Source organism: Poecilia reticulata, chromosome 3 (assembly GCF_904066995.2).
Source record: "Poecilia reticulata chromosome 3, P_reticulata-male-v2, whole genome shotgun sequence".
NCBI classification, from domain to species: domain Eukaryota; kingdom Metazoa; phylum Chordata; class Actinopteri; order Cyprinodontiformes; family Poeciliidae; genus Poecilia; species Poecilia reticulata.
This window is the reverse complement of record NC_088832.1, coordinates 9,351,180-9,378,647: the sequence shown is the minus strand read 5'-3', so window position 1 is coordinate 9,378,647 and position 27,468 is coordinate 9,351,180. Positions and strand designations below refer to the sequence as shown.

Below are 27,468 nucleotides of genomic sequence, written 5' to 3'. Positions count from 1 at the left end.
TGTGGATGGAAGCTGAAAGGGTCAGAAACCTTTTTAAATGAGACTCAAGGACATGACATGTGGGAGGCCCAACCTGATGCAGAGAGAACGCTGGACACATTTTCAGTAGTTTATCAGAAAATATTAAATAGCGGAAGAGGCCACTCACTTGTCCAGATTATTGACCGTTGTGGACAGAAGCAGTTTGCATGGCAGCTACCCTCAACATGCTTCTTGAGGAGGAAAACGGACAATGCTAATGAGTAGTTGTAATCTCAGAAAGATTATTCCTATAATTTGAAAATCGCTTTGAACATTGTTTTCCGGACAGAAACAGCAGGACTATAAATATTTATCCCGAGCAGAGCCGCGGTTTGAATTTCATAGCTGTTTGTTCTTAGCTTGAGTAACGGCTAAGGATTTTTTTTAAAAGTAAAATTCAAATTGCAGTTTTCTCAGTTTGGGGTCATCACGTTTGCCTGCATCCTTCTGGTTTCGTGAACGTGTGTGGAAACAGTGACTGAGCAGAGCTCAGATAAAGGCTTGCGTTTACTGATAAATTATTCAACAAGGACAAGACAAACAAAGGCAGAAGAAAAAAGAGAAGAGGGTGTAGATCTGACAATGCATTCTCCCTGCCGCCAGCTCACGGGACGCACCAAAATAAACGAACGCAAGCCGGGAAGCCGCACTGAGTCAGCTGACGGGCTTCAAACGCACGCCGCTCGACGTCAACGTAAAGAGATTCGTGATTTATTTATTGTTATTCCGAGGAACACAGAGGGGGAAAATGCCATTTAAACACTGCGCGATAAATGGACCATAAAGTAAATCAACACAAGTTCAACACGAACAGCTCGGTCTTTTGTTACAAGCGGATGCTCTAAGTGGGCTGATTCACACAGCGTGACAATAATTAAAGAGCAGCTCGGACTTATTATGTTCCTGTCCTGTTAATGAAATCAAATAAATTAAGACGGCGCTGCGCTCTGGAGACGTCGTCCTGCGTCTCCTTGTGTTTTTCTGGCATTCTACAGACACAAACAACAGAAGCGCTGTCACTTTAATGCCTCTCTTAGATCGAGTCTAACCAGACAGGCTTGTGCATTATTGAGGGAATGACTGCTCTTAAACTGGCTGCGTGCAGCTAAAGAGTGGAGCGCTTTGCCGGCTTACCCCACTGCCCTCTGTTTGGCAGCCCCCCAGCGGAGAACTGCCGTGGCATCCGGCTCCTTTGCTTAACCCGATTCTCCTACTTATGCTTTATTTTTTCATGACGGCCTGACTCAGTGGAGAGCAAGTAAAATGGTTTCATAAGTCAGCGTTTAAGCATGTCCGCAAGGTGTGTTTTTGGTTAAGTGTTTCTTTGTGGTTGTAGAGCCCATTTGTTTTGTCTAGACTTCTCGCGCAGGTTTGAAATTCTTTTAGAGCCTGTTTGCGGTTCTGTTAAAGAGCACTTCAGTATGCAGAAAATTGTTTTTCTCGTCACCAGAGTGCAGTAAGCCGTGAGAAAACGGCGACCTGCAGTGTTTTTATTTGCTCAGACTTTTCCGACGTATTATTTTTAGTAGGTGTGTAATGGTGCACGTAAATCAATTCAGGAGGTAGACGCCTGGCCAATTTTTGTGCGTTTGGTGTGATTATCGAACTGCTTCTTGCACCTTCTCCATTGTGAAGCCTCACTCTAGCCGGTTAATGTCTGGTTTGGTTCTAGTCAAATTGGCTGTGTCTCCATCGGCGGTGTGTTCCTCACTATGTGGACGTGAACATAGCTCACGGGGGAGCTGTGGTTGACGCTCCAATTATGTCATTTTGTTCGAGTACTCTTGGGCATCCAGTTTCTCCAAAATGTACGTTTGTTGCGCATTTCCCCAATCCAGTTGATGCTGGGTGAGCTCTTCCGCCACAATTGATAAAAGAGATTTGGACCTCAAGGTTTGACTATTTTCGTCATCATGCCAACTTCTATAATCTCAAATTGGATAAGGTGAGGGTGAAGATGATGTAAGTCCACGGGCTAATCAATGAATACAGTCTGCTGACAATCAAGTGACTTGCGCGCAAAACCTGGCTGCGTCCGGCTCGTACCACCTCCAAGGTGGGTCCAAAAAAAATCTTTGCCTACTCGTGTTAAACATTTTTCTTCCATTTTCTAAGTCCGATTATCTTATAAAGTTCTTCTTCATTCTAGCCTTTGGGAGACGAGAAGTCTTTTCATAAACTGTAATTTTTATCATTTTTTCTGGTTGTTTCTCATTTTTCATCTTTTCTGTCTTTCTAACTACATTATTCTTTTTTTTTCCTCGCGTTTCTCTTTGCTTGTTTACTCCTCCAGATGGCCAACAGCACAAGCCTGAGCCACGTAGTGACAGGCCTGAAGCCCAACACGCTTTACGAGTTCTCCGTCATGGTGACCAAGGGCCGCCGCGCCAGCACATGGAGCATGACCGCTCAAGGGACCACCTTTGAGACCAGTAAACACCGCCAACACTTACGCACACGCACGAACGCACGCACACACATTCCTGCAGAAACATTCATCATGAGAGAATTATCAGTGACTGCAGAGTGACAAACCCCTAGCTGGTTGGGAATAACAGTGAACCTCTTGCAGCCCAAATGGAAGGAGGGGACACACCAGAAGATAAGTGATGGCAGTACGGTACAATAATCTGGACAGGTATTATGAGCAGCTCTGCTGTTCAAATTAGGCAGCTTGCCTCAAATTTGGTAATTGGGGATAATTCTACCCGACTTCCTCAGAGGAAAGTAGGCATAACCACACATCAACCTCAAAATACACAATCAGACTAACACTTGGAAAAAAATTAATAAGAATGAGAATTGTTGGGGTTTTTTTTGTTGATATTTATTCCAGTATTCTTCTTGATTTGCAGACCCATGGCCATGTTTCTCCATCTGAGGAGTCACAAACCAACACCTGCCCCAGTCACTGCTTTTAGATGGAGTAAAAAAAAACCTTTACTGGTTTTATTGGTCCTTTTCTGATCTCAACCTTCAAACTATAGGGCACTCCTCTTGTGAATATAGTTTCCCTTTAATTAGTTAGTCCCAGTAAATCAATGGTTTGTTTTAGTATTACCTGTTGGTGTTGTGCATGTGATGCCATATCTCTACATCACAGAATGAAATTATGCTCACAGAGGGGCAGATCATTGACAGAGCGAGAAGTTAAAAGAACAATATACCTAGGGCAGTGTAACAGTCTGTGCAAATGATATTGGCTATATTTTTTTTGCAACTAAAAAAAATATAAATAAAGACACAGAGCTATTTCTGCTTTCCTGTTTTTGCTGTTGTTTTTATAAGCAGTTAAATCATGGTATATATTTTAGTATTTTGGAGAGTTTTAAGCTTCAAGAGTAAATCTAATCTAAAACTCAACTAACTCAAATTTAAATGAAGATGTTCCACTCAACTAGCGTTAGGAGCCATTAAAAATAGTTTTACATAAACACTCTTACTGTATTTTTTCACACTAAAATATAACAAAAGATTTTTATTAACACCTTCACAACACCGAACAGAACGAAGCAGGTACTTTAAGTGACAAATGGAGAATTTAAACTGTTTTCTAAAAGTTTCTGTTCCGTCCCAGGGAGGGGTTTGTCGCACACATGAGCAAACAAATGGATCCTATGAGGTCAAACAATATCAGTCACAGCAACACAATTATTTTCTATCTGATATTCCATTTTAAAAACACGTTTAACTCCTTCTGTCCGTGCCTCAGTCCCCAGCTCTGCCCCAAAAGACGTGACAGTGGTGAGCAAAGAGAACAAGCCACGCACCATAATAGTCAACTGGCAGCCTCCCTCTGAAGCCAATGGGAAGATTACCGGTGAGTATCAAACTAACTTCCTGTCTTGTGGCGCTTGTGCATGCATCATAAAAATATGTGGGGGATTTATATCTGAAATAGAGGTTTGATTTGATAATGGGGCCAATTTTCCACTGCTGAGGGAGAAACAAACTTTTCTTTTATGTATTCTTTGTTAAAGTATTAAACATCTATGTTAATTTAACTTTTCAATGAGTTTTATTGCCGAGTTATCTTGAAATATAATTTACGTAGTTCTAATTAAGAATGCACTGGTAAGAAAATTTGGGCTGATATCAATCAATATCCAATATTAATACTGTCGATATTTACTAAAGTTATTTATGCTTTCCTGTTCTTTAAAATGAAAAATGACCCCAGTGCTAACATTGCTTTTCTATTTTGGTTAAACATCCCATAATCCTTTGCTGCTCAACCTTAAAAATTCCACAATTTAAAATGGAAAGTGTTATTTAAATCTACATCCTAAGGAATACTACCCCTATTGAAATGAATAATTACAAATGTTATCGACATGAACGTCCACCGTCTTGTGTGCCGAGTTGCAGAAAATGTTTTGAAGTTTTATGTCCATCAGTGCAAACTAAAGTCCCCGTTCTAAATTTCAAGATGCAGTCTGACTCCGCCTGTCTTGTCCTCTCAGGTTACATTATCTACTACAGCACAGACGTCAACGCGGTGGTCCACGACTGGGTCATCGAGCCTGTGGTGGGGAACCGCCTCACTCACCAGATCCAGGAGCTGACTCTGGACACGACGTACTACTTCAAGATCCAGGCCAGGAACTCCAAAGGAATGGGGCCCATGTCGGAGCCAGTTCAGTTCAGAACTCCCAAGAGTAAGTGTCCAAAATGTGCAGGAGAACGGTCCACAGATCAAAGTGGAAACATCAGCAAGGCTTACAAATCTTATTTAAGTTTTTTGTTGTTGTTGTTGTACAGGATGGCTGCTGTTATGATTTGCAATAAATAAATTAATCAGTTGTATTTCTTTCTTGGCTATATCGCAAACATAGACCACGGATAACTAGTTGTCCACTAATGAAACTAATGAAAAACAAAAATTTCCACCTGAGCAACAAGGTTTTATTGAAAAAGTTGCTTCTGGCCAAAACTTGCATCCAAAAAAAAAAGAAAGAAACAAATGTCACCAAATCTAAATTGAATAATTACCATTTGTGTGATTCCAAGCTGTTTTTTCTGGATATTAGTATAGTGACGTTATAATAACAATGGCTTTCGTACAGCCTTTGTCTTTCTACCTTTTCACATTTTGTTGCGTCACAAGCACAAAGTCCTATATATTTTATGCGGTTTCTATTTGAAATACCAAAACAAAGTACGGCAAACTGTAACTCTGAAAGTGGAAGAAAAAAGTGCATGTTTTTTTTTTCTTTTGTCAAAATATTGTAGAAATAAAGAATAAAATCTTTGCTGCGTAAAAATTACTGCGGCAAACCGAGTTAAGCTTCTGAACTTAGCTTCTGACACCATTCTTTGGGTTTTTCCCTGCTTTAAGTTTCTACATTTTTGCCATAAGTATTAGTGCTGTTGATCACTTAAAAAATTTAATCAGGTTAATCGCACTCCAGCGCTGTGATTTATCATGATAGACTTTGTAAGTATAGGTGTAAATATGGACATTTTCAAAAAAATTGTATTCTCTCAAACCAAACACATCTGAAAATGACTTTTTCCAGGTTTTTATATTCAAGAAATTGCAAAATAAATCATTATGTTTCAAAAGTAAATTAAGAAATGTTAACTACAACCTGCTTGTGCTTTGGTGGAAGGATAATCCCTCATTGCAACATGTACACCCCGCCTTGGTTTTATCCAAACCTGCACACATCGAGGCGTTTTTGAACACGCCAGCCTGACTTTCCTCGCTCATCTATTCACTTGTGTTTGCGACTCTGCATTGTTGACCGCAGGACAAGACCGTGTAACGCGCTGCTATGATCTGAACAACCCTCCACAGGAGATTAAAGCAGATTAATGCGATTAATCACGTGATGTAATATTAGCTCCTTAAGCTTTTTAGATTAATCGTTAACGCGTTAACACGTTAACTTTGACGACCTGCATAACCTTCCAATAAAATGCAGTGATGTTTGTGGTTGTAATGTGAGAAAATGTGAAAATCTTCATCAAGTTCAAATACTTTTACAAACCTTGTAGGTGGATTACAAATGCTACACATCAACTAAGGCAGCTTTAAAACTTTTATTGCTACAGCAGCTGTTTCCTGTCAGTTTGCCCCATTAACTAATAATCCCTCTTCTGACATGTTAAATTAAAATCGTACACTGATCTAACTATATTCTTTACTTTTATTTGCTATAGATTGTTTTATGCCTAAGTTGCGTTTATTTCCTCCATCTGAGTCGTCCTCTTTGAAATCTGCTCCGCTGCGTAGATCGTATTAATGATTTGGGTTGGGGAGCCACACGCAGCTCATTTTGGTTTTAATTTCAGTTACTTAGCAGGGCTGTTTTTTTATTGCCATAATTTTTATTTATTTATTATTATTTTGTTTTGCAAAGCATTTTAAGTTTTGGAAATCAATCTGTGCTTTTATTGTGGGACGATTGAATCATTTCTGGATCAACGCTTTGCTCCTTTTATCTGCTCTGCTCTGTCTATTCAGCAACGGTTTTTGGTTTTCTCACATGTTTTTCATTCCTCTAGATTTGCCCCTCGTCCTCCCCACAGTCCCCCATCTGCCCTCCAACCCCCCATATTTCTTTCTCCCTTGCCTCTCTTCTCGTCTAACTGTTTTTGTTTTGCGTTTTATTGTCTCTTCCTCTCTGCTCTCCTTTGGCCTGTTAAGCTGAGTCCTCTGACAAAATGGCTAATGACCAAGGTAAACTCCCTCTTCTCACTTTATCACTGCCAACTGCACCTCATGTGCTTCTCTTTCTAAGCATCTCCATCTTCTGGGCTGATGACAACTTGCAATGCATGACTGCCAGATTGTGTTTGTGCTCGTAGAGTTTGTAAACCATTGAATTTGCACCAGAAGGCCTGGAGAATCTTATTTTCTTTCTCTCTGTTTGACTCAGCTTTAAATATCCCACCAAAGCCCGGACCTTCAGGCAACTTGTATCCAATTGTCCCTCGAAATTCAGATGGTAAGTCCTTAATCCCACCTGCTGACTAGTCTGTGTTTGCCATTGGCTTTTAAAGCTAATTGGATGGCTAATTGGAAGGCCACCCCTGCTTTGTTTCTCAAAGAATGACATTTACAGCAGAAGGAGATGGAGAAAGAGCAAAATAAATCACAGAAGCACCATTGCACTCAATCATGCATTAGCAGGAGAAATGTCTCGTCATCTTTTGCCAAAGACAAAAGAGAAATCCCTTTATTGGTACAATCTGTCACCGTTCCATTGTTTATGTTTTGTGAAGAACGAAGTTGCACTCAGTGTCTTCTGAGGTTTTCCTGTCGTTTTCTTCCGTAGTTCCTGGTGGCACCCCACCGTATGTAAGAGAATGGTTTTTTGATTGATTTGGGTTGCTTGACACATCGTTGTGTGAAAACAAATCGCACCAGGTGGAAATGTAACAAACGTTGCAATGTTAGTCCCCAATCGAACCGAGTTGATTGAACTATCAGGTGTGGATACAACCCACCACAATTGAACCAGATCTCAGTTCAAATGTGGTGGTGGAGACACCAGTAGAGCTTTTCAGACACCAAAATTCACATTAATATGAACGACCGATGAAGCCTGAAGCGGCAACTTCAGCTCAATGGTGCTCAAGGTGCTCCTGTGCATGTGACTTAGCACTTCTAGTCTAATTCACTTTCTCTCCTCTCGAGGTAAAATAGGTCCGAGAAATGAGAATCTCACCGTGATCATCGTCAGCATAATCGCAGTGGGAGTCTTCACCACCATAGTGGTGGTAGTGGGAGCCTTACTGTGCACGCGGCGCAGCACGTCCCAGCAGAAGAAGTGAGATCTTCACTAACTCATTTCGTTCTGTTATTTGTTTCTTCGTCATTCTCTCTTCCGGTCGTCTTCTTTGCTTATATAAACGAGGCGTTCGTGCCATTTCCCCTCCCCCCCCCTTGCAGAAAGCGAGCGGCCTCGAAGTCATCCAATGGCTCCCATAAGTACAAGGGAAACTCCAAAGACCTGAAGCCGCCGGACCTTTGGATTCATCACGAGAGGCTGGAACTGAAACCCATAGACAAGTCGCCAGAACCCAACCCGGTCATGACCGAGACGCCCATCCCTCGCACCTCGCAGGACATCACCCCCGCCGACAGCGGCCTGGAGAGCAACCCCCACCTGCAGCAGAGGCGCAACTCCTACCGAGGTCAGGTTTGCCCCCCTTCCCACCACAACGCCCCTAAAAGGCAACACTTCTAAGTTAATGTTTTGGAATAAAATCGGATCAAAGCGAAATGTCACCTTTGCTGCCTCAGTGCACATTCATAATAACACCCAGCATAAGTTTGACTCTGCCTGGCAGACAGGAAGTGGCATTTCAAGAGATTGACCAAAAAAAAAAGAAAAAAAGTGAGTTCAATTTCTCAGCTGGAAATTCAGTAAAAACCTGCAGGTATGCTTCCAGGAGCCTGTCTGAAGGTTTATTGGGCAATTTTTAGTGAAGGATGTGTTTTTCTTCTTTTTTGTTGTTTTTTTTTTGTCTGTGATTGCCATGCAAAACATTTCATGCTGCATCATGACATGGCTCACGATGCTCATTACACATCATAACGCCGCGAGCCCTCGTTGATTACGGCTATTTCCTTCAAGTGCAGGCGACAACCGGAGTTGACATTTGGAAATATCACAACGATACAAAGCGGATTAAAGTAATGAGGGATCATTAACTAGAAACACTCAACGTCAGAACAGCAACTGATCTGATTGGCTCATTTCCACCGTACCTTTTAGGCCACGAATCAGACGACAGCATGTCCACACTCGCAGGCCGCCGGGTGATGAGGCCTAAAATGATGATGCCTTTTGACGCTCAGCCACCCCAGCGTAAGTGTGTGAACGTGTCACAGCAACTCAGTAGTAATTATGGAAGAAAAAATAAATAAATCTCTCGAAATCAAAAGCAACAGATTCATCTATTCCATGCTTCTATGATTTGTTTTTTTTTTTTTTTGTGTTTTTGTGAATTTGTCTTACTTCCTGAGTGACGAACCCCAGAGCGGGAGAGTGTTTATCGCAGGAATCTGCATGCGTGAATCCTCATCGTTCATTAAGCATCTCTCATCCTGTTTGTGTGTGTGTGTATCCACCTCCATTTCAATTCACAGCCGTGATTAGTGCTCACCCCATCCATTCCCTCGATAACCATCATCACCATTATCACATGGGCAGCCTGGTATCACCGACACGCAGCTACCTCTACCATCAAGGCAGCGGGTACCCGCGCCCGCACGCCTGCGCCACCCCCATCTCCCACCTAGAGAGGGTGGACTCTTCAGGTGAGACACTGCCCCCTGCTGGACAGCCAGAGGAAGCCACACGAGGGCAGACCACTGTCACTTATTGAACATTTGATTATTCGTCTACGGACAAATGCCGCCATCTTGTTACGTTTGGAATTAATCTCTACTGTCTCGTAGATTTTCTCTAGTTTTTCAAATAATGATGGGATTAAAATGCCAAAGCCAGTTTCCTTTTTTTTTTGGTCTTGTTGCAATAGAAGAGCCTAGATTCAAACAGTTGATTATAAAATGAGGATTTTTCTTAATGTTTTGATATATCATTACACTTTCCTGCCAGCTTTTTTCTTCAACCCTGAAGTTTTTGGATGAACAATTTATATTTCCCCCCCATACAGGTGTTTTCACAAATAGCGTAAAAAAAAAAAAATCACAGTTTTAAAGGATCTTGAATAAGCGTTAATTGCTTTAAATACTGCAGTTTTAAACTATGTAAGGTGTCGGTAACATAGATACGAAATAGGCCTTTTTTCTGATTTCCCAGATGGAGTACAATCAATGGAAAACTGCCTGAATAAATATCTGCACAGCGCAGAATTTAGTTGAGGTTTGATCAGTATTTTAGATTTTGAACTAAAGGTGATAAAATGCAGTTCCTAAAAGAAACTTGCTATATATATCAATTCACTGAAATAGTTCTTTTTATCAATAGATTGGACAAATGGGATTTGTTTCAAATAGAGGTTTAATGATGCCATTGAAATTGTGCTGACAATAGTTGCTTTATACTCTGTGCATTTGAAATTGTAGGAATATTCAGCGCTAATTTAGCAAAACAAAGCTGTGCTGACGGGATAATTGCTTCATCATATAAACTCCCTCTAGAGGAGAAATACTGCAAAGGTTTACCATCAAATCATTGATATTGTTACTGGCTGTACGCTGTAGAGCCACAAAGCGGTGAACGATGTTAACACCAGGTTTGAATCCTACGTTCTCTGATTTTGACACTGTAAATCTAGAAAACCTGTTTAATCAATTGTTGAATATTGCAATTATTTCATGGTTGTGTATCATATTTTTTTCTTGCATAGAGCTCAATACTATGAATGCTAAGAAATGCCTGGATCAGGTGTCTCCTCCTGATCACTACCAATTTCCAGTTTTTATTAAGATCCTGTCTAATCTGACTTTGACCAATTCTTATTTTTTATTATTCCAATCGCAGTAACGCATAAAAAGCTCGAGATTCCCTATCTGACAATGCTACAATTACAAGATTACACCCATTTACAAATTACACCATATGTCATCAACTTAATCCAATTTTAAGTAAACTAGGAAAAAAAACGTGCTTCAAACCGGATCCTGTTAACTGATGCGTTTTTAGACAGAAAATGAGACCTTTTGATTTCGATGCAGTCAACGAACAGGAAAAATACGTTTGAGCATTCGAATTCCATTAGCGATCAAAAGATAATTGGCTCGTTCCGATCTCTGATGAATTTACAGGTTTTGTTGTCTTCCACATAATGTTTCATACGGGTTAACCGGAAAAGGTCAGAAGACGTCGTTCATGTTAGCATAGAATATCTGCAGCTGACTGTTTATTTTTGTCGCCGTCATCTTCTCGTTTTAATGAAGTCCCTGGTTGTGTATAATGTGGAGTTTGAGATGATGCATCTAAATTGCAAATGTTGCCAAAAAATCAGAGCCATTAATGTAAATTGCACCCAAGACAAGCAAAACTGTAATTTATTCAGATTATGGAAGCTGAAACAAATGAGCCAGTGGGTTCAAAATGTCATCTTTAGTACTTAGTTCTCCAATTCGATGACACCCTGGAGAACTCTTTAATTTAATTTCTCTGTGTTTTCCATCCTCATCTCTTCTGCACAGTTCTTTCACCCAACAGTCACTGAGGTCGATGGTTTAAATCCTGCTCTTCCACTTACTTCCTCTGCCTCTCCTCCAGAGTCCGTGAGGAACACGCCGAGTTCGGAGCCCCTCCCCCCACCTACCGCCTCCTCCCAGGTCTCCTGCCCTTCCGAGATCATGGCTGACCCGGAGGGCAGCTACCACGGCTCCACCACCACTGAGGAAGAGCCCAGCTACTCCAGCAACCTGCCGCCACACCGGCCAGCCCACCCGCACGCCCATGCCCACCCCCTCAAGAGCTTCGCCGTGCCGGCGATCCCGGTCTCCGGCCATCCGTCGTACGAGTCCCCCGCCCTGCCCAGCACGCCTCTGCTCGCTCAGACCGGTGAGCACTCGCTTCAGACATACCCAGAGTCTGTTTACCACCAGTGTGAGTTGTTTTATAGCCTTTATTTATATGCTTACAATGTTTTATTCTGTTGATATTTATGACCAAGTTAATGTTCGTCCTTCAAATTTCTCGCATTCCTGTTCAATCCACATTCACTGTAATCCAGAATAATCACGCTCATTTGTTCAGCAGTCTTTGAGAAAAAAGGCTTTCAAAACTGTTTTCTATATATCCGCCTTTAAATAAAATCCCTTTCCAAGCTGTTTTCTTTCTGAAGTCACCGAGTCACTAAATAATCCACCTATGTGTAAACTCTGCTATTCTGCAAAGGCCTCAGAGGTTTTAGTCAAAAAACACAGCAGACAACTCATAAATAAGGCTAAGTGGAAATTTGAAGCAGCTTATAAAACAATACCCCAAGCTTTGAAGATCTAACGTAGCACTGCTTAACCCATCATGACAAAATGGTAAGAGCATGCTACAACTGCAAACCTAGCAATAAAGTCCACTCAGTCTGACTGAAATGACCTTAAAGCACTTTAAGATGAGAGTTTTCAGGGAAACAAGAAAAAACAAGGACATTTCTGAGGTTGAAAAGTCAAACATTTTCTAGAAAAAACTCTGAAATTTCCAGAGGTTTTTCTAGAAAATGTTTGACTTTTCAACCTGAGAAATGTCTTTGTTTCTCAGGTTGAAACGAGGACATTTGACAGACTTTGTGTTGGTCTGTCAACCCGCCACCCTGCAAAAAACTGTGACATTTTGAGGTTGTGGCTCAGTGAAATGTGTACAGGCAGAGTTATGAATACTGCCAGCTCTAACTAAAAAGCCTCTTCCTCCCCTAGGGCCTCCCACTCACCCTCACGTTGTAAAAACAGCCTCCATTGGAACACTAGGGAGAACGCGCACTCCAATGATCGTAACGGTGCCCAACGCCCCCGATGTACCAGAGACGAGCAAAATGCTGGAGGACGTGGACAGCGTGAGTATACTGCCTCATGGTGGCTTTTGGTAGCATTGCAGTGATGATGATGGTAAATATCCATGAACGTTATCTTATCACATCACACTCCAAATCCCATGTGCATTTTGTTTCTCTAGGCTCTGGGTTGTAAACATTCCTTTCAGCTGGACGTGTTGTAACCACATTTTCTGTTTTTGCTCTTTCCCTCATCTTGTTTCTTCTTCCAACTTCAACCTCGTTTTAATTTCTCGGCTGCTTTCAAAACATAAATGATTCGTTCTAACGACTGATTATAACAAAACCCATAACCGGAATGACGTTTTTTTTGTGTGTGTGTTTATGCGTGCGTGTGTGTTTACCATCTGGCTTTTTACCTCCATCTTACTCTCATTTGATTGGCTGTCGCTCCACTCGGTTAATGTTTTGCTTTCGTCTTGCTTCAGTCTCATTGACCAGTCTCCCAGCTCGCCTCACCCCCCCCCCTCCATCCCACTCCTTCCTGTCGGCCTCTGATGGATCCCCTGACTGACCTCCTCTCCCTCCTTTCCTCCTCTTCTTTCCTCTCTTCCTTCCCCCACTCCCAGGTGCTTGCCTCCCTGCCCCCTTGCCCCTCCCCGGCCCCTCGCAGTAACCCTATTCCTCTCCCTCAGAGCTACGAGCCCGACGAGCTGACCGAGGAGATGGCGCACCTCGAGGGCTTGATGAAAGACCTGAACGCCATCACGACAGCACCATGACCATGCGCTCGCTCAGAGAGATGCACTCGCACACACTCCCGCGCAGACACACTCACACACACACAAACACGCACGCGCGCGCGTATGCAGAAATAAGCCACACGACTTTCACAAGCAAAACACATCCAGAGGCCACGTGGACACGAACCCGGCCTCCTGCGGCCCCCGACAGAGACAAACGAAACTTCCAGACTGAAACGTAGGAACTGCTTCTTCTTCTTCTTCTTCAGTCTCAGACAGGAGATTGCCACGATGAGGAGGACGACGAGGAGGAGGAGGATAAATCGAGATGCTTCATGTTGATATGAAGAACAAACCTCAGAGACGATGAACTTTTTGATTGCTTTCAGCCGAACGATTGTGAATCTCACCGTTTTTTGTTTTTCCTCGCTGGTCGACTCGGCATGAAGTGAAGAGGAGGACAGACCATAAACATGCTGGGGGGAGGAGGGGTTTATTGATGCCAGCGCTTGTGTGGCGCCGACTTCAACACGGTGTTTGATCAGTGTTTACTTTGTGCGTTTTGTATATCTATTGGGCCGTTTCAGTGAAGTGAGCATTGGATGTCAGCTACTCCCCTTTACTGTTTTTTTACTTTTTTTTTTTTTCAAACCCACAATATTTTATGTCCGTTTTGCTTTTTACCCAATTGTGTCATATATTGTGCCATGACTTTTTATTTCCAATGTTATTTTATTTCTTACATGTGTATCCTTATGAATATGTACATACATGTTGTTTTTAAACTGCCTCATTCTTTCTTTAATATTGTTTCATTATTATTTTATTATTATTATTATTATTATTATTATTATTATTACTTGTGATTTCAATTGAGTCCTAAAGCTCAATTTTCATATCAGTGGAGGAGTAAAGCCTGACAGGTTTCTACAGTTTCCCGTTTCCCCTGGCGTCACGTTGTCCACTTCGTACTCTAAATCGCTCTTCGGTCTTTCCTGTTCGTTGTGGGGAGCTTCGTTTTTTAAAAGCCTTACCAACGTGTTTGTACGTCGGACCGCGGAGAAGACTCGCCGTCGACTCTCTCCCACGCCGCCGTGGATCATTCTGTGGGACTGTGGCAGCTTCTCGCAGGTCAGGGTTACCTCGGACTCAGGGCGCTGACCCCCCCACCACCTGCCACTCAACAGCTCTCCGAAAAAGAAGGCATCAATCAATCAATCGATCGATCGGACAGCAGCAGATGAAAAGTTATCTTTTTATACAACGAGTTTGGTCGTATGTGTGTGTTTTCCAAAAAAAGAAACAAACAAAAAACAAAACAATCTTTGATTTTTGGACATATCTTCTGCTGAAACACTCGGGCATTTCCTTGCTGCAAAGTCTTTTTAATGTTTCTTTTTTTGTTTGTTTTTTTTCCTTCTCTTCATCGAATGACACACGCGTTGTGGTTCTGTTACAAACGTATAAGATGCAATGATGTTGACCTTATGAAAGGGACTCCCGGATTTTTTTTTTTTTATATATATATATGGTAGGTTTTGTACGAAGAAAAATAAAAAGATTGTTCTGGACACAAATCTGCTGTAAAGGAAAAAAAAAGAGAGAAAGAAAAAAGGTCCATCTCAGAGACTAGTTTTTCATTACCCTCTTACCCAAAGAAATTTTGTCATTTGCAATCATAGTAATTTCCTCTACTTTTGTGAATACCATGTTTTGCATAAATGTGCATTGTCATGAATGTCAGTATAACTGTAAGAGATTTTAACTTTGGAGACAAACAAGGAACACGTTTCGAAGGAAACTGGGAGAAAAAGGAACCTGACTCCATTTGGGAAACGATCTGTTGAGTTGTAAAACAGTTGAACCTGTATTGCACTTTTTCACAATTTTTGGAAAGTAAATTTCTTACATATCTTGTGTTTTGAATATCAGAAGCTGTTTGTGTAACGTAGTGTCCTAGGTAAGCAGCAGGCAGCTTGTCTTTTTTTTGTTGTTTGTTTTGCTTCAGAGATGATATGAAATGAGCGACTGAGTTGTTTCACTTGGCGGCTCGTGATGAGGAATTCTGTTGTTCTGCTTGTTCATGTACAGAGCTTTCTTTGCTTTCTGTAGAAGAAAAAAAAAATCTGTGGCTTTTTAAAAAAAATGTTGAAAAATGTTTGGACAAAAATATGTTTTTTTATTGGTGCTCCTATACATTGTGTATACAAGCTATTAAGAATACTAACAAAGTAAACGTCTCTGCTGGTCTTTCTTTTCATCAGAAATGATTGGAAAACTGATGTGGCATTTAGCGTTCTCTGAAATGCAAAGCACTAAGACATAAGTAGATTAACCAGAAGTCATGTAGCTACAAACGCACCTTAATAATCTAGAATATCAAAAAGTTTATTTCATTTACTCAAATCAGTAGTGGAACTTGTGCATACATGTATTGCTCAGTTATGGCATCAACATGCTGTAACCATTAGAACATAAAATTGTGAGCCGTATCCAAGCTTTGTGTGGAATTCATCTATAAAATTAGTTGCTCCTTTAAATTGAATTATGGAAGCAGACGAATGGTGTTCTTACAAATATGTGCATGTGATCAAAGTACAGTCATATTCAAAAGGTTTTACTATGGTGAAACATAAAGCTAATTTACAACACTTCTTGTCTAAACATACTTTACTAAGAAAAACAAAAGTTGATTCAATCCAATCATTCACACCAATGTCAAGCCAAGTACATACACCGAAACTGACCTTAGCCCTCAAACATTGCAGTCCAGTTTACTATACAAATTCAGTATAAAACTTTTAATTCAAAGACTCGGCAAAAAGTCATTGACTTGCAGAATTTGTTCCTCCTGGATGAGCATGTAGCAACAGCAGAAAGGAAAATCCCCCTTTAACGGAAAGAAACATGCAGCAGAACCTGGCTCGGTATGAGCGGCCGTCTGCCACGACCGACTGGGTGTTTGAGAAGACAACAGACACACAAAAAAGAAACAAACACTGATCGGAGCACATACAGGTCGTCACAGCAACCTGTATGTACAACAAACAGTAGCTTTGTTTAGGAGGTCTGCTTGTTCTCTGAAACAGTTGAATGCCCTCTCCCTCGTGAAGTGTTGTGATAGTAGCATTTCCAGCATCATTGGGTGAGAAGAGGAACACATGGATGAGTTGCCATGATCTTGCTGAACCATCTTCCTTTACGCTTAGATATGTTCTTCAAAAGGTGGGAGGCTCACTGTGTAACTGTCTTTATTACTTGAAATAATCTGAGCTATGGGGAGAATATACTAAATAGGTGGGGTGCCAAGACAGAACCTAAGATAATCCCACATTTGGTTTTTCTCGGATTAAAAATTACCTATTGACCCTAGGAAGTCCATATTCTTTAGATAAGACTTGAACTGTAGTGCTAGCAGAGTGTTCAACCCAGCTCTCCAGTCATTTCTATATTTATCATGATCAACAGAGTTGAATGCTGCACTGAGGTCCGTTATCAGCACTGTGGTTCATGTATGTATGTGGTTGTCACTGAACACTTTGACAAGGGCAGTTTTAATACTGTGGTGAGCACAGAAGCCAGACTGAAAGACCTCAGAGATTAGTCATTGTTAAGAAGTAGGGATACAGGCGAGGCAGTGAGTAAAGCATCCATGTAAAGAGGCCTCGGTCCTTGAGTCGTCTGTCACGGGTTCGAGTCCAGGTCTGTTGGTCCGTCAATGAACAGTGAAATAAAGGCCGCCAGAGCCAAAAAAAAATCCATTAAAAGAAAGATTGTCTTGTCATACACAGGACAGACAACCATGCACATGCATGTTGGATTATGAGGTCTAGGTTGGTGAGAAAACCTCTTCCTCTGTATTCCACCATATTTATTCAACCAATCATGTACTGTTAATTGATATGTGTATTTTTTAACCAATGAACAGTTATGGTCCTGGACTGTGAGGAAGCTGGGATTCAAAACCCAGAAATGCCTTCTACCAACTACTTCACCACACAACCTCCAGGTAGATCATGTTTCTGTCTTCTTTTCTTCTTTTTATTTTTTGAAGACCATAGTCAAGGTATTTTTATTACACACAAAATCTCATGCAGATGCCACACCTGTAAACTCGAGGTACTAAAAATACATCAAAGCTGATTATTTTCTCTTCACCCTGAATGAAAAGGTGAAGAAAATAACAGAACAACTGCCATAACTTTTAATTTTCCTGCCTTTTAAACTTCATTCATTAAAGGAACCAATTGCACCACCTACTTCTTCATGGCGTTAGTATAATACACATTGGTGACCACCAGGGGTCACTGCAGCCGCCCTCCTTTCCTGATTCCCTCACTTCCGCCCGGGACGCTCTCACTGACAACACGGACTATGGCGTCCAGCGCGGATCGAAATCCTCCTCCTTTCCCCGCATCGGAGGAGCCAGAGCCCGAACTATCCGACATGGCAGACGGAGACAGCGACGAGGGAGAGGACATTTTTGTCAGCAACGTATGTCTCCAGCCTTGTCATGTCTGACGGTTTTATCATATCTGCATTGTTCTGTGACAGAGAGGATGGGAGAGTTAGCCTCTTTATCTCTGACCTGCTTAGAAAAAGAACTGAAAACCCCACATAGTTCTGTGACAAATATCAGATTTACGGTCCAATTAGCTGAACTAGTTCAGATATTTTGATGGTGTTTTTTTATTACACAACTAAACAAAGTAAGGTAGTTTTTTTATTTTTTATTTTACCATTCTTGCAGCTCCCAACCCCCCTTCTTTTTTTTGCCCTGTAGTGATGTTAGTTTTTAGTTCATTTTAAGGCCTTCTTGTTTTGCTGCCCAGGTGAATATTTAGCCCTTTTTCTTGCTTCTCTTAAAATTTCCTCTGCTAATCTTTTGCCCAGCCTCTTGTTTTTCTCTCTTATTTATTTTTGTGGCAAATGCCAGCAGACTGGTAAATACTTTCTGCCATGTTTGTGTGTTTCTAAGTCAAACCTCCTGTTTGCAGAGCCACCCGGCGTCTGTCAGTCGAGGAGTTTCTCAGCCAGAGGAGCCCGCAGATCTGTTCAGTGAGGAGGCCACCACCACCGCCACCACTGCCAAACCCAACGGAGTTCACTCCGATGACGATGACCTGTTTGCAGGTGAACAAATCAAGGCACCGGAAATTATGGCGATAAACAATAATTGTTGTTTTGAGACAGTTTTGAGACAATATGTTGATACAGATTGCTCTCTCAAAGACCAATAAGCTTTCATTTGGAAAAGAGCACTTAACTTTTTAACTGGAAAGGTATGTTTAAGTAGCCAAAACTAAACACAATGTCCAAAAGTAATGAATAAAACGGAAATTAAAACCGAGCACAACCGAAACCATAAATGAAATGGATTATGACGTTTCCTTTAATTGCTCTTCAAAAATCTAAATTATTGGGATGGAAATTATGGAGGTCATTTTAATTCATCATGCGATTAATTGATAAATTGCTTATTGGAACAGGCTTAGTCAGCCATGTTGGATTTTGAGGTCTAGGTTGGTGAGAAAACCTTTTCCTCTGTATTCCACCACATTTATTCAACCAATCATGGACTGTTAATTGATATGTGTTTTTTTTTTTTTAAATCATTATTTTTTAAATATGAAGCTAAAAAACCCTATGCCCCGTAACAATACTCTTTTACTTTGTCTGTCAAGACACTGGTCATGTTTCCTGATGTAGCCATTTGAGCTACTTTTAAAACAGATAGCTCATCAAATCAGGCACAATTCACTGCGTTAGAGGACAGAAAAGAGACAGCTGCAAACAAAAGAAAAATAATGGACAATTGTAGTAAAAACAATTTTTTTTTTATCACTCTATTTTGATGTTAAATTCTGTCCAATTCAATTGGAGTACTCTGCTGGATCTAGTTGAAATGTTGTAAAGAATTTGTTGTTTATCTATAACTCAAACAAAAGTTGCTTCTTTTGTCGCCAGAGGCACAAGCAGATTTAAGCTCGGATCCGTCCAGCGACTCTACTCATAAGGATCTTTCCTCCTCGTCTGGCCCGCCGTTGGCTCGGAGTCCCGCAGCTCTGCAGCCCACCTCTCTGGAGCAGGTACCGCCCTTAACCAAGCTTCTCAGAAACCCGCAAACACCTGCAGGAAACCACTCGCACCGTCACCTGCGACTGCATGTGCCTTATCTGCCACGTTTTGTTTCTGTTTAAAGCCAAATGTTTAAACTGTTTTGGTTTCCGATTTCGTATAAATGTTGCCTTGTGCATTGCAGCTGGAAGAAGACGAGGCCAAGGATAGTTTCGATGTGGATGTTGCTGTCACCAACCCAGAGAAAGTTGGTCAGTTAAGTTTTTTTTTTTTTTTAAGCTCACCATGATCCGTTTCTGAAAGATTTTGTATTTTTGTATAGACTTTTCATAGCAGTCTGAAACTGTAATCTTTTTTTCCCTCTTCCTAGGAGATGGGATGAATGCATATGTGGCCTACAAAGTGTCCACCAGGGTGTGTATTTTAAGGCTCTGATGTTTAACTTTGTGTGTGAAGTGTTATGTTCCCACTCACCGTCTTTTCCTCGTGTTCTCCTCCAGACTTCTTTGCCCATGTTCAAAAGTAAAGCCTTCACTGCCAGGAGGCGTTTCAGTGACTTCTTAGGCCTTTATGAGAAACTCTCAGCCAAGCAGTCGCTCCACGGCTGCATCATACCGCCTCCACCTGAGAAAAGTGTTGTAGGTGAGCAGCTGTGCTTTATACGTGTATATTTCTAAGTGTATATACACACGTTTTGTCACATCACAAACACTAGCTTCAATGTGTTTTATTTGACTGCGACTTGATGAGCCAATGCCAAGTAGTGCATCGTTCTGTAGTGGAAGGTATTTTTAAATAAAGCTGTAAGAAGTCTTATTTGTGCAGATGGATAAAATCTTTTTAAAATTTAAAAAAATTATTCTTATTCGTTTTCCATTTTTCTGCCATGTTATTTTTGTTGCAAATAGAACCAGAAACATCCAGAAGTTTTTACTCAGAATTTCTCGTTATAACGAGGAGTTTTATATCTCGTTAAAACTAAAGGATTTCTTGTTTTAACTATGTGAAAAACCGTTGTTTTGACTTTTTTATTATTATTGTTGTTTATGAGGGACTTAACTTTTGTTCCAACTCTGCTTTGGATCAACAGGAATGACAAAAGTGAAGGTGGGCATGGATGACCCATCGTCTGTGGAGTTTGTGGAAAAGAGAAGAGCAGCTCTGGAGAGGTCAGCATCCACTCATGTTTTAATTAAAATATTTTCTAGTGCACAAATGATTTCTGTTTTTATTTACAGGTATATTAACGTTTTCCTCCTAGGCTTAGGTTTAGCTGTTATCATGTAAAACTCCTCTCTACTTTCTGTGTAGGTATCTTCAAAGAATAGTGTCTCACCCGCTTCTACTACAAGATCCCGACGTCCGTGAATTCTTAGAAAGAGACGATGTAAGTTTTTCAGTCAGCGTTACCTGGAGTGCATTTATTATCATGCTGTTTGGGAAATGCAGTGTCATTCAATAAGCATTTCTTTATGCTACATATTTTCTGTGTGTTTAGTTTCAGAATATAACTGCTGGGGTAAAAAAATCAGACATTATGGCCATGAAACAGGATCAGAATTCCTATTATTTTCTCCTCCACTACAATTGAAGCGCATGGCTGCATATGTGAAATATATTTCAAACTTTTTAAAGTTACACATTTACTAAATTTATAGAGTAAAACCACAATAGTTTCACTGATGAAAAAGGAAAGAATTTTTTTTTTCCTTAGACTTTAGACACATTTTAACTAAGCAGACAAAGCAAGCTAGAGCGCCAGAAACTAGCTAGAGAGCTAATGCTAGTTGGCTTACTAGCTAGCTTATGCTGTGTGAGAAGCACAAAGATGCCGCCAAGAGCCACAAAAATACTCCAGAAATTTACCAGTTTTTGGTCTCCTACCGTACTTTTTGTACATCTGTCATGATATAGGGCTTTAATTTTATTCATAATAGTCTTAAATTTGAGTTGGCGAAATCTGGATTGACCCTGGAAACTGCTTTATTGGCTTCATTTTCTGGTGACTGTACACCAGGCACTACCGAAGCTCATTAGAGCTACAGGTAATGCCCAGGTCATCCTACTGTAAACATATTTTAACAGATGAACTATAGAAGACTCATAGTGGTTGTAGTTCAGATCTTCAATTTGTATTTGTGTGAAACAGCAGCTCTGATGTAGGAAACGTGACCTTCTGAGTCACCAGACTTCACCTACATTAGCAGCACTGCAGTCAAAAGAGACTAAGTGTGCAGAGTGATGTATATCCAGGAGACAAGAGTTCAGGCCAGGACAATGGAAAGACATCTATTCTTTAAAATGATTTATTACCAAGTTAATAAACCTTTATCTATTTTCAGCTGCCCAGAGCGGTAAATACCCAGGCGCTTAGCGGAGCTGGTTTCCTGAAAATGATCACCAAAGCATCCGACGCTGTCAGCAAGATGACCATCAAGATGAACGAGTCCGACACGGTAAGAGGAGCCAGCGTGAAGCGTCTTCCCGTCTGTGTGATGCTTCCTATTATGGAAAATCTGCTGCATGATGGGAAAAGTGCTCTTGCTTCAGCTTTTTACCCAGCATGCAATCTGTGGCAGAAAATATAGCATCTCGCATATCTCTGAACACACCATTCCCATCTGAGCCATCTGGTGGCAGCATCATGCTGTGGAAATTAAGGCTGAAATTATGAATCAGTTTTTGACGTAATCATCAACTTATTTAGTATTCAATTAATCATTGCATTAACTGGCATATGCAGACTCAAAAAAAGGCCATTTGTTGAAAAAGAAAAATGTTCCGAGCAGAAATGAAATCAAAACTGTAGAAAATATATGTGCATTTTGCATTTAAGATAAAAAGAACACCTTTGTCTGAAAATATGTTTGCCCAAAACTCCCCAAGTAGCACAGTTGAAGCTTCACCTGGTCCAAATTCGCTGAATGAAAACTATAGTATTGCATTTTAGGCAATAAAATGTTTTTCTTATCCTTACAAGGAATGTAATTGTTTATTTGACTTTTTTTTAATGTACATCTAATATTGCAGAATATTATTCACATTTTTTCAGTCTGATTGTCAGAATAATTGATAGAATAATCTTTTACTAAAATAGTCATTAGTTGCAGTTACTGTTCCTAATGCAGGACGATTTAAATGATAAAAAAAATTATGTTGCATTTTTGCGCTTTAGCAGCTCCATTGCGCAATAAGCAGTGTGTGTTTGGTTTAATTTATAGTGTGTGTGTGTGTGTGTGTGTGTGTGTGTGTGTGTCTCAGTGGTTCGAGGACAAGTTCCAGGAGGTGGACATGGAGGAGCAGCAGCTGAGGAAGCTTCACGCCGTTGTTGATTCTCTGGTGAATCACAGAAAAGGTGAGCCGATGAAATGATTCCCTGCTGACAAAGTGGGGGGACGAAGCAGCGGCAGAGCATCACGTTCGACAAAAACAAAACGGCCTGAAGACGTTTTCTGCCCTTCCTCCCTTCTTAACGCCAGAGCTATGCATGAACACAGCTGTGTTTGCCAAAAGCATGGCCATGCTGGGAAACTCCGAGGATAACACGGCCCTGTCGCGGGCCCTCTCCCAGCTGGCTGAGGTGGAGGACAAGATGGAGCAGCTGCACCAGGAGCAGGCAGGAAGCGACTTCTTCATCTTCGCCGAGCTGCTCGCCGACTACATACGCTTGCTTGGCGCCGTGCGGGTACGGTGGCAGCTTTATATACCAATAAAAACACAGCCGAATAAAAGCGTGAGCTTTCACTTTAAAGGCATTTTTGTTACGCCGAGTTCGAACGCCGACCCATTAATTGGCACACATCTACTCGTATGTCGTAACTAATCTGAAATGAGGTTTTTTTTTTTTTTTTTGCAGGGTTGCTTTGACCAGCGTGTGCGGGCGTGGCAGCGATGGCAGGAGGCTCAGAGCACACTGCAGAAGAAGAGAGAAGCCGAAGCCAAGCTGCTGTGGGCTAACAAACCCGACAAGCTGCAGCAGGCGAAGGAAGAGATCGCCGAGGTAACGGCGCCGATCCTACTGCAGAAAAATGATCACATTACATCACCTGGGGAAGTCTTGACTGTTACTTAACAACAACAGGCGTTCAGCGTTCAAACAACCGTTTAGTCGTTTAGCTGAAAGCTAAAAGCACAAACTCCAAACGGTGAAATTTCTTACAGCTCCCGTTAATCTACCTTCTGGTTATAAAAATAAAAATCTGTAATTATTTTTTGTTTGTTTTTACAATTTTAAACAAAAAGACAAATTCAAAGTTGGGTGGGGGAAAAAGTTGCGAAACACACTTGTCAAACAAGATGGTGGTTCTTGCCTGGCCTCACTCTGAAATATGGCAACCCAAAGAAAATCCAGATTTTCCAAAAATTACATCTTGGAAAAACAACAACAAAAAAAAACTGGATCAATTGAGTAAAAATCGATTTATCGTCCTGTCCTAATTTATTGTAATTTGTTGAGTACAGAATCTGGGCACTGTTCTCCGACTCTTGAATCATCAGGGGTCAGTATGAGAATCTGATGGAATAACAATGAAGGAAAATACTATCGCATTCTTATTTACACAAGGATAAAACTTGACCCTATTTGATTGCGTTTATTTAAGCTGTAAAATGGAACGTGCTGCGTTCCAACAACTGAAGAAAAAAACATTGATTATTAAATTTATAAGATTTCTCATAGGCTGGTTCATGATTGAATATGTAGGTTTAAATATAACTTGAATCATATGACATAGCTGAGTGCTTTGTTTGTTCAGTGGGAGGCGAAGGTTACTCAGTATGAGAGAGACTTCGACAGGATCGGGATGACCGTGCGGAAGGAGGTTCTCAGATTCGAGGTACAGTTTTTCCATCTCACTACGACTTTTTAGCTTTTTTTTTTTTTTACCCTTCGTCTGCACTATCCAAAAGATGTTTATTTTTTAGTGTTTTCTTCAACTTCGCAAAGATGCTAGTCGTCTTCTGTGATTATTCTCTTGACCCGATTTCTGCCTTGTTGTCATGAAAACATTGGCAATAGTGACTATTTGTAAAATATCAAGTAAACGGAAAATTGCTCTCTCATCTCTTTTTCTTTTATGATTATTTAATTTGTTTATTTGTATTGCCTGCAATGACGAGAATCTTCTCATTCATTGCAGAAAGAAAAAGCCAAGGACTTCAAGAGTCAGATAATCAAGTATTTAGAGGCGATGCTGCAGTCTCAACAACGGGTAATTATCACACCAAATGAAGCGTTGTATCAGGCATCTACGGTTTCGATTAACTGCTCTTTTCTTTTTCAGCTACTGAAAAAAAAAATTATTCATTGCTTGTATTTACCATGTTAAGAGCAACTGGCAACGTGTTCCTGTGACAACTTTAGGTGTCTTGATGACTTTAGCAGAAGGTCGTAATGACCACCTACAATATTTTCCCTTTATCCTAAATGTACAAGATCATATACTACTAGAGTAGAGGGTGTGATTGCGTGGAGCTTATAAAATGAGTTCAAATGAATTGTAGACCAACCAGCTTCTTAATATTGATAATGCAGCCACAATAAATGTGTAATAAACTGTGCAGAGTGAATCTAGGGAGGTTGAGCAACGAGCCATCCTTTCCGTATGATCTAACCTTGTGAAATATTATATAAGAATACTGAACTCCTAATTTGAAATGTTTAATATAAAACAAATTTGTGTGCAACTTTCTTTTTATTTATTTTTTATTTTTTTAACATCTTTACTTGGGATAACAATCCAGTTAGTGTGCAGGTTTCACTGTAACCATCAAAGTTAAAAAGCTTTTAAGCGATTGGTCACGCCGCGTTTTAACAGTTTTTATTTGTCTCGCTCTGATTTCATTCCAGCTCATAAAGTTCTGGGAGGCGTTCCTGCCGGAAGCGAAGGCGATCGCTTAATGAAGTGGATATTTCTTTTTTTTTCTTTTTTTTTTCGTTTTACTAAAAAGAAAAACCCCAACTGCCTTTTTGAACACTTTTACCTCTTTACCAGAAGTTGAGAGAGAGAGTTAAGTTTTTGAAACACAGAAGGAACTTCCGTCTGTTTTTCTCTTTGTCTTTGTAATTCAAATGAATTCTTCTGTACAGACGTTTGATATAATAAGCTGCCACACGTACCTACTATGTCTTTGACAGCATTTTGTGTTTGGGGGTTTGGGGGGGGAGGGGGTTTGTTTAAAGGGTGATGGTAAAGCAAGATTCAAGCCTGATATGAACTTGCCTGAATTGCGTGCGGGACTCACTGCCTCGTCAGTGGATGGTTTATACCGAGATGCTCCACCGTGTATCATTGTCTGTAGTTTACATTGGACGATAGTCGTTCCACTCCCAGCAGCCGCTGTTTAATAGATTGCATGTTGCAAAGTTCGACGCACTAAAATGGATCGCACAAACAGAAAGCTTTTCTTTTCTTTTTTTTTTTTATACTAAAACACCAGTGTTGATGACTATTAAATGTATTAACGCATTCTTAAGGTTTATTATAATACGATGTATTTTGGATATTAGAAACAATGTTACAGTGCAGAACTAACGCCACAAGCTTATCAAAGTTTTAACCAATTAATTAGTCATAAGGCAAGCTCAACAGGAGAATACAATCTGTATCACTATTATATTTATTGTATTAATGACTTTGTTCGTCCATATATTCCTTAATGCTACGTTTATTTTGTCGCCAGCCCAAGTGAGGTAACGTGGATCTGTTAGAGATTGAATCACACAGATGCTGTTTGATCGTTTTCCTGCTTAATAGGCGGGTGACTGGTTAAAACGGTGACAGAAGAACTGACAATAAGTGATAAGGTCCCTTATTTACCGTTTTCTGATTGTCCTTTACATAAGAATGTGCTTTATTTTTATAACCACTTTGCATTAGTACATGCATTTTCTTTGAAATGGTGTTCAGGCAAATGTACAAAATAAATGTTTGACTAAGCTTTCGGTGTTATCTGCCATGAATTTTATTTTTCCAACTTTCAGATTTTACACCTTTTGGTTTAGTTTTTCTTCACCCTTTCCTGAAAACTTGTAGCTTCTAGGTTTAAAGCATATTTTAGATTACGTTAAAAGATTTAGGGATAACCTGTCGGGATGGTGTTCCCTTTGTTTTCAGTGGTTTCCTATCCTGTGTTCATATGGGCAGCAGAACCGAAAACTTATTCACAACATTCACTTTTTCCACATTTTATATTATAGCCTTATTCTAAATTGTATTAAATTAATATATTTCCTCAAGATTTTATGCACAAATACGATGACAATGTGGAAAATAGGAGTCTTTTGCAAATATATTAAATATAGAAAACCAGAATGTACATTCAGATTTACAGAGTCTTCACTTTTTTTTTTTTTAGTCATTTGTTTTAGTCCTTTGTTTTGTAGATATCTAAGGCTGAAAACAAAGATATTCACAAAGTGCCAGATACTAGATAGTTTTATGAACATAGAACATTTGGCCAGTAGGTGGCAGTATATAGAGAGGCGCATTGAGGTCCAGTAAAGTGGCTTTCCTACAGTAACTTCATCCACAAAAAACAAGCCGGGTTTTGAACTTATACACTGCTGAGAACGTTTTGGAAGAACGGGTCAACTATAATGAGAACTTCAATGTAATGTGGTTTTTCCTCAAGCTGTAGAGAATTGTGTACTTGTTCCTAGAGAAGCATCAAGCAACCTGTCCCACTCTACTCGTTTTATGAATGGTGGAAAGGATTTGGTTGAGCCTTTCCTTTATACTGTAACTGAATCTTCTACTGGTTAAAAATCAAAGAACGACCAATTTTATGTTTCAAAGCAACTAATCAGAAGTTAGTTGGTACTGATAGATGGAAAATGGAGTGAAATGTGTGAGAGTATTTGGGAGAGAGTGAATCAGTCTGTTAGATCTCTCAACTAACTTTTTGCCAGGTGGGCCAAATATAATAAGGACACATTTTTATTTTCTAATTCAAAAACTGATTTTTTTCCCCCCTTCATTTTTAGCCTGAAAAACTACACTTTAACGGACATTGCAAACAATGGTTTGCAGAAAAGTGGATCTGCACTATTAGAACATAGTGCAGCAATAAGAAATGGGTCACTGCTGAACACAAAACTCTTCTTTTAGCCAGTTAATGGGACACCAATGTCTTCACTGGTTTGTAGTGCTGTTTACAGTGAAATAAAATGAAAGCAAAAAAAGTTTATAAAAGTTTAATGCTT

General features: G+C 40.3%; 2 protein-coding genes across 20 annotated transcripts in view; both read left to right on the top strand.

Annotated features, from left to right (window-relative positions):
- Positions 1-15,423, top strand: part of neo1a (neogenin 1a) — a 210,354-nt gene extending 194,931 nt beyond the window's left edge. For 5 of the 19 annotated variants that reach the window (XM_008404713.3, XM_008404707.3, XM_008404715.3 and 2 more), the window contains 12 exons: positions 2,315-2,453; positions 3,734-3,841; positions 4,485-4,679; positions 6,674-6,706; positions 6,906-6,974; positions 7,667-7,799; positions 7,922-8,166; positions 8,751-8,843; positions 9,125-9,295; positions 11,232-11,564; positions 12,371-12,507; positions 13,074-15,423. In XM_008404713.3, coding sequence (XP_008402935.2) covers positions 2,315-2,453; positions 3,734-3,841; positions 4,485-4,679; positions 6,674-6,706; positions 6,906-6,974; positions 7,667-7,799; positions 7,922-8,166; positions 8,751-8,843; positions 9,125-9,295; positions 11,232-11,564; positions 12,371-12,507; positions 13,074-13,226 — 1,809 coding nt within the window. In that variant the 3' untranslated portion in view covers positions 13,227-15,423. The other 14 variants (XM_008404729.3, XM_008404727.3, XM_008404717.3 and 11 more) reach the window with 10 other exon arrangements.
- Positions 15,424-17,235: 1,812 nt separating this feature from the next.
- On the top strand, positions 17,236-26,203 carry LOC103462143 (sorting nexin-1). Its single transcript, XM_017303805.2, has 15 exons — positions 17,236-17,681; positions 18,185-18,320; positions 19,155-19,276; positions 19,450-19,516; positions 19,636-19,679; positions 19,766-19,907; positions 20,356-20,434; positions 20,577-20,652; positions 21,608-21,721; positions 22,527-22,620; positions 22,745-22,950; positions 23,122-23,265; positions 24,020-24,100; positions 24,404-24,475; positions 25,114-26,203. The coding sequence occupies exons 1-15, from the start codon at positions 17,562-17,564 to the stop codon at positions 25,162-25,164; spliced, it is 1,548 nt and encodes a 515-aa protein (XP_017159294.1). The 5' UTR covers positions 17,236-17,561; the 3' UTR covers positions 25,165-26,203.
- The last annotated feature ends 1,265 nt before the right edge of the window (positions 26,204-27,468 follow it).